General features: G+C 40.1%; 1 protein-coding gene across 4 annotated transcripts; it reads right to left on the bottom strand.

The window, feature by feature from the left end:
• Positions 1-3453: 3453 nt before the first annotated feature.
• On the bottom strand, positions 3454-7114 carry LOC110499414 (phenazine biosynthesis-like domain-containing protein 2). 4 transcript variants are annotated; one of them, XM_021576546.3, is made up of 10 exons: positions 6779-7114; positions 6233-6338; positions 5955-6054; positions 5597-5695; positions 5161-5270; positions 4420-4449; positions 4250-4338; positions 3959-4134; positions 3817-3879; positions 3454-3646 (listed from the first exon to the last, which is right to left on the bottom strand). In XM_021576546.3, exons 2-10 carry the CDS (start codon positions 6314-6316, stop codon positions 3534-3536), a joined length of 864 nt encoding a protein of 287 aa, XP_021432221.3. In that variant the 5' UTR covers positions 6317-6338; positions 6779-7114; the 3' UTR covers positions 3454-3533. The 4 variants fall into 4 exon arrangements, with proteins under 4 accessions (XP_021432221.3, XP_090069197.1, XP_021432222.3 ...); XM_090213071.1 differs by lacking the exon at positions 5597-5695; XM_021576547.3 differs by lacking the exons at positions 5597-5695; positions 6779-7114 and having other exon boundaries at positions 6233-6673.

The raw sequence follows: 7114 nt of genomic DNA, 5'->3' as shown, positions 1-7114 counted from the left end.
CCAGGGCTCTGTCCAGAGGGAGCTGGGGCTGATCCATCTGGGAGACCTGGCCTGGGTCCAGGCAGCTCTCTCTCTCTCTTTTCTCTCTCTCTCTTAGTAAACAGCATAGTGGGTCAATTTCCGGAACAACTAAGAGCGATGAGTTAGTGTAGTAATACCTCTACATGTATCAGTATTAATCACAAACCGGGGCATTTTGAACCAAAACGGTAGTGGAACACAAAGGAATGGATGTTGAACCAGTGACCAGATTACTACATACTTTCTTCAAGACAGATATGCTGTTCTGATACACAGTACATACTATCTCTATCATTGCTGTGAATCTATGTAAATCAGACAAATTATTTTCAAATGTATTATTTTGTGTATTTCATTTGACTTTCATTGAAGCTCTCACCTTCAGTAGCAGGCTGACTAAGCCGTGCATCAGAGCAGCTTCCGTTTGGTTGCTGATTCCCCCATTGACAAACGTCTCCAGGACAGGAACCGGCCAGACAGCTGCAGCATGCAGACACAGTTCCAATAACATACTGTACAAAGGTCCAACAACAGTTACACAATACACAGGTCAAACCAACCACACTTAAAGGTAGAGTCAGCGAAATGCCATTGCCACTAGCAGCACAGCAGATGTTGAGAGGAACGAGATCTGTTACAGTGTGGTAGCAAGGATACTAAAACAGCAGAGAATTTAGCCTTATACCATCCTGTTCTACTAGGCTGGTTGCAGGGCCAGTGATATTGGGGTCATTGCTCCCTACAGACAGCAGCTGAAGGCCATCTTAAGCCTGCTAACTGCGCAAGCCTTCAGCACTGTGGAGGTCAACGCTGTGGAGAAGTACAACAGGGTCATCACCATTTCCCTTGTCAAGAGTCACCCAGAAGGCAACGTGAGTGGACCTTAAACCAACCATGTCTCTTGAGATATGAACCTTTACTTAGTCAAAGTGCATAACTTTTGGATGGATAGTTATAACAGACTTTGAGCAAATTTCAACATGAGTTATTTGAATCTGAATTGGACATATTGTATGGGTCATGACCTTTGACCTGTGTGTGACCTGGTCTGAGCTGCTGAAAGACTAGAGGAGGCTGGACGTGGCCATCACAAAAGCTCCTCATGGTGGTCTCGGACACCATCCTGCACTTGGAGAAACACCTCAGCCACCTCAACCAGGAGAGCATGATATCCTTTACACTGTCCAGCCAGGAGAGCATGATATCCTTTACACTGTCCAGCATGGCCTTGTCAGTATGGCCTAAATATTGGATGAGAGAAATACAGTGATGAATGGATTCTGTAGTTTGCAGATAAGCTGGCTGATATGTTGTAGAGGTGCTGTGACATGTCAATGTTGTATAGAGGTCAGTATTTTACAGGTTTTAAAAACGTGTAAAGTTGTTGAATGATGATTGATAATGATAACTGTTCAATCCATTCAGGATTGTTTTTATTAATTGGCCCACGTTTTCCAGCTCCCTCCCATGAGGTCTGACTCACCATGCACCTGTAACAGGACATCTGAGGTTGAACAGTGCCTTTCCTCTGCTCACCATCTGGAAATCAGCCTTCAGACTGATCAAGCAATGGATCAATTTCTAAATATTGATTACTTTAAAAAGTAGTTGAAACTATGCTACAGTATTTTTGGAGATGAGTGTTTTAACACCAAGCCATTGCATCTATGGGTTGGTATGTTTTGTTGTTGTTTAAACTATGGGTTGGAATGTTTTGTTATCGTTTTAACTATGGGTTGGAATGTTTTGTTATCGTTTTAACTATGGGTTGGAATGTTTTGTTATCGTTTTAACTATGGGTTGGAATGTTTTGTTATCGTTTTAACTATGGGTTGGAATGTTTTGTTATCGTTTTAACTATGGGTTGGAATGTTTTGTTATCGTTTCAACTATGGGTTGGAATGTTTTGTTATCGTTTTAACTATGGGTTGGTATGTTTTGTTATCGTTTTAAAGATTTATATTACAACAGAATGTGACCATTGGAAAGTTGAAGTACAGGTACCATTAACACTGAATCTGCACAATTATTAGGGCTATGTAGCAATACTCTGCAGCAAAACAAATGAATTAATTACTCAAACCTTTCCTCACACAGACCTCTTTGTTTATTTTACCTTTATTTAACTAGGCAAGTCAGTTAAGAACAAATTCTTATTTTCAATGACGGCCTAGGAACAGTGGGTTAACTGCTTTTTCAGGGGAAGAACGACAGATTTGTACCTTGTCAACTCGGGGATTTGAACTAACCACTAGGCTACCCTGCTGCCCTCTGTTAGATTAAGATTGGTAATTAGTCATGTTTTTGAGACAGTACTGATTGTCAAACTTTTACTTTTTATATTCACACAAATGGTGTATTTTTTTTTATGTGAATAAATATTTTGGGGTTTTATTGTACATGTCTATTTCCCTGTTTGTCAGTAAAATCCCAGACTGTTGAAATACAGTCCTCACCATATGTATTTGAACAACGTAGCTAAAATTTGAATTCTGACTTCAAGTGTGGGGATACCTAAAGTGCTTTTATTTCTTAAAGGAGAAGTTCACTTTATTATTTGAGACAAATCTGTATTTTGGATGTAAATGGCATGTTATAGAAGAATCCAGACAATTTTATTTTTTTTGCAATTTCACTTGGTTTTGAGCAACTTACCCCGATCAGAGATACACTTCCTCATAGTCGTTCTGAACAAAAAATCCCAAAACATAACGTTAGAAATGGCAATGCTCTCAGTATAGTGATGCAGGTCTTTAGATGTTATACACATGAAACTGTGTCGTTGCGAATTTTATCTGCAACATTACATTCCATTTTGTACGACTTGAGTCGTACTTTCTTTGTGTTTGCATAGGCGGGCTACACATAGATATCACAGCTGGAAAGGGGAAACAAAATGAAATACAACTTTGCAGATAAAGTTTGGTATGGCACAATTTCATGTGTATAACGTCTAAAGACCTGCATCACTATACTAAGAGTGCTTCCGTTTCTTAAAAGATGTATTTGGGTGTGTGTTTTTTGTTGTTGTTGCTTTTGTTAATGTTTTATCTAAACCCCTACACTGCAGGATGAGCATGAGAAAGTATATTGCTGGCGGGGGACGTTTCTCAAAACCAAGTGAAATTGCAACAAACAAACAATGTTTGGACCCCTCTATAACATGTCATTTATACCCAAAATACAGCTTTTGGTTTAAATAAAGTGAACTTCCTTAATGGTAAAACCGACATGTATGAAAATACCCCCAATGGAAAGGTGACATTCAGGAGTCACCTCACATTCAAAACTTGATCTCATATCCAAAATTCTGGAGTATAGAGACATTTAAAATTTTAGCTTCACTGTACAAATAGTGAGGATTGTATGCTGAATGTTGACTAACAACTTGACACAATGGAATAATCTCTCAAAACCCAAATAATTTGTAGACACAGTCAGAGTTTTTTAAAACATTTAATTGCTATGCTCCTGTTGTACATTTGGCTCGTTCTGAGTAAACAGCATAGTCTCTACACAGTGAGAATCCCCTGCAGGACAGTTACCGCCTGGCCAGCGATATTGAGCCTGCCATCATCCTGTAGTTCAAGCTCCAGCTCCCCGCCACGACTAGAGCACTGATAGGCTGTCACACAGCGGGGAAATATAGTATGTCAGTGGCAGTTCTTCAAATTACATGATTATTGATTGGATTTTACTGGACTCAAGATGTACATGTCCACCAATATCTGTAAATGTATTGTTCTGTGCAATGGAATTTGACCTCCATGTTGCAATACTGTTTAGATTACCCACCCAGCATCTTTTTCTTGCCAAGTTTCTCTGACCAGTAGCCTGCAAGGACAGTATGCGCAGAGCCTAAAAAAAAATATTTAAAAAATATATATATTTGAATTAAAGAATAAGAATAAGACTGGCCAATGTCCTCTGTTCTTACCAGTCACAGGGTCCTCAGGAACCCCGAACCAAGGGAAGAAGTTTCTGGAGTAGAAGTCATAGCCAGGCTGACAGCCAGGGTCTCCAATACTGGTGACAAGCAGACCCCTAACCCTCCCGCCAGTGTCTACACGAAGCAGAACTGCTGGGTCTGGCTGCAGGGATGTGAGCACTGACCTATAACCCAAGACTCACTGTTTCAATCCCTTTCAGGTTACGTTGCCCTTCCATCCTCTCCATTTCCCAACAGCCCAGGGATAATGAGTGTTTTTATTATATATTTGAATGTTACCTGTCACAACTGTCAGCAAGGCACACCATTAGCATTTTGGTGATGGCACAGAGGCACACTTCTTGAACTGGCTGGTCTCCCACAGCAGCCTGCACATTCAGACTGTCACATCAAGTCTTATTCTTCACCATAAATTATAGAAACAGTGGTAAGAAGGATGACGCACTTACTTTAACTATGTCTTTAAATTCATTAAGACCCTGTGGATATTAAGCTTAAATTAGATCATTTAAAAAGTTACATTGATATGCAAAGGCTTTTATGCAATATTTATAATAGCATGTGCACTGAGTGCACAAAACATTAAGCACACCTGCTCTTTCCATGACAGACTGACCAGGTGAAAGCTAGTGTCCCTTATTGGGGTCACCTGTTAAATCCACTTCAATCAGTGTAGATGAAGGGGAGGAGAGAGGTTCAAGAAGGATAGATAAGCCTTGAGACAACGATTGTGTATGTGTGCCATTCATAGTGTGAATGGGCAAGACAAAAGTGAAGTGCCTTTGAACGGGGTATGGTAGTAGGTGCCAGGTGCACCGGTTTGTGTCAAGAACTGCAGCACTGCTGGGTTTTTCCACGCTCAACAGTTTCTCGTGTGTATCAAGAATGGTACACCACCCAAAGGACATCCAGGCAACTTGACACAACTGTGGGAAGCATTTGAGTCAACATGGGCCAGCATCCCTGTGGAACGCTTGACACCTTGTCCATACCCCCAACGAATTAAGGCTGTTCTGAGGGCAAAGGGGGGTGCAACTAAATTTTTTCTATTTAACTAGGCAAGTCAGTTAAGAACAAATTTTTATTCACAATGGCGGCCTACAATATTAGGTAGGTGTTCCTAATGTTTGGTATACTCCGTGTATATAACATGCTGAACATGAATGTACCACATTGATTCCATCACCTACCACAGGAGTAGGTTTGTTCAGGGGGAAATCCATCACTATAGATTCCCCTTGTTGTCGCACATACAGCTCTCCACTCAATGTCTCAAATACCACTGTTGAGTTGACATTTTCTGAAGGAAGGGGTTGTGGGATAGAAACAGTTCATTGAATTGCAGTCTATACAGAAAGTGTGTACTTGTTGCAATTCACTTGCTTACATGTGAGATACTGTACTATAAACTGGATGGTTTGAGCCCTGAATGCCGATTGGCTGAAAGCAGTGGTATATGAGACCATATACCACGGGTATGACAAAACATTTATTTGTACTGTTGTAATTATGTTTGTTACCAGTTTATAACAGCAATAAGACACCTTGTGGGTTTGTGGTATATGCCCCCTGTGCCTTATATGCCCCCTGTGCCTTATTATTTAATGTCGTCACTGTCATTCTTACTTTTTTTGTAAAACAGTACTGCAGCTGAAGCCAGGGTGGCATGGCCACACAGAGGAACCTCAGTGGTGGGGGTGAACCAACGCAAACGAAAGCGTGCTCCTTCAATACAACACATACAAGTTCCCATGTCAGTCATTTTAGGAAGTTGTGGTGAGTAGATTTAAATGTTCTTTCCTCAATCCCCATCTACTCTCATAGGCAGCAGTCACCCCTTCTTAGTTAATTACAATAAAATAGATTACCACCAGATGGCAGATTTGCAAACTTCTGCACAGAAAATTGTAAAAGTGGCATACCTTTTGATTTCGAATACATTTGTAAGTTACAACTCTATTTCAGAACGTCCAGAAAAAGATACCTGAGCTGAAGTCATCTTTTGAATTCAGCCGTATGATGAAGGCAGTCTCTGACAGGTTCATCTCAGCAGCAATGTTCTGGTACATATCATCCTGCAATTCCTTTGGTTGAGAACAGTCAACAGTATTTTTTTTGCATGATTACATTGGTAATATTTAAGTATACCTGTGGTAAGATAACTTAAAGCAAATACTCATGTTGATTATTCAGCAACACATGAACATATGCAATGACATGTAATCATGTATTATTTGCCCAAGTAGAAAAAAGTGTACTTACATGTAAAAGCAGACAAACTGCTGCAGGATTTCCTTTGAAAGGTAAATTGGTAAACGCATCAACAGTGAATACTGGAATCTCCATTACCTACTAAAGTAGACCTGTGCTTATTTCACGGAGAGAAATGAATAAGTTTAACAGCTGCACGCCTCCAAATAAACTTTAACCAGAGGGTGTATCATTCCAAGAGTCTAAAGTCTATTGCTTCCTCACAGTTTCTTCGTATGCGCCGACTTGATAGGGCTGGCTTGGCTAGACAATCTCCCCATAGAATAGGCCCAAAATATTGCGCTTTCAGACCAGTGCAGGTGAAAAAGGTTAGGCAACTCTGGTCTCCCAGCTATCTTTATTTCATTGATTTGATCGAAACTGTAGGTAGGCATCTGCCCAGGGTAAATGTGTATTTTGTTTCAAAATCCTTGTAAAGAGGAGACAATGAGAGAACCCCACCTAGACTATTTTGATCATATATAGGCAGCAGTACAAACTACAGCCCTGGGTCCTAAACTCTCGAATTACGTTTTACATCGTAAAATCCGAGTATACCTTATGTCCCTTGCCAAAGCGAGTGAGAGTGATGATTGGAGAGGCAACCTCCTTGGTGGAAATATTGATCTTAAAAACGTATTTAAAAAGGTACCTAGCAAGCGAACATAGCTAGTTAAAACTAACGTAACTGTCAGGTAGCTAGCTAGTTTTATAGTTTGGGCATTTATTCCAATAAAATATCAGAATTCCCCAAAATATGTTTATGAAACTAGCTACATTTTAAATATATATCTATTTAGAAAGCTAGTTTTGTAATTTTGTCTGACATGCCAAAAACGCAGTCATGTTGATTACATTTGAGACTTCCTGTACGCCGGAGTTTGACACGTGACT

Source organism: Oncorhynchus mykiss, chromosome 20 (assembly GCF_057628025.1).
Source record: "Oncorhynchus mykiss isolate SJ-2025 chromosome 20, ASM5762802v1, whole genome shotgun sequence".
NCBI classification, from domain to species: Eukaryota; Metazoa; Chordata; class Actinopteri; order Salmoniformes; family Salmonidae; genus Oncorhynchus; species Oncorhynchus mykiss.
Note: the sequence above shows the minus strand (reverse complement) of the source record. Positions and strands in the feature narration are given on the sequence as shown.

Bases quoted from the DNA above. Each gene is read 5' to 3' on its own strand.
- LOC110499414 (XM_021576546.3), bottom strand. From the start codon at position 6,316: ATGGAGATTCCAGTATTCACTGTTGATGCGTTTACCAATTTACCTTTC. The intron at 4,450-5,160 runs GTAGGTGATGGA...TAATATCCACAG, and splicing joins TGAACAAACCTACTCCTGTG to GGTCTTAATGAATTTAAAGA. The intron at 3,880-3,958 runs GTAAGAACAGAG...ATTTTTTTTTAG, and splicing joins TCCTGAGGACCCTGTGACTG to GCTCTGCGCATACTGTCCTT.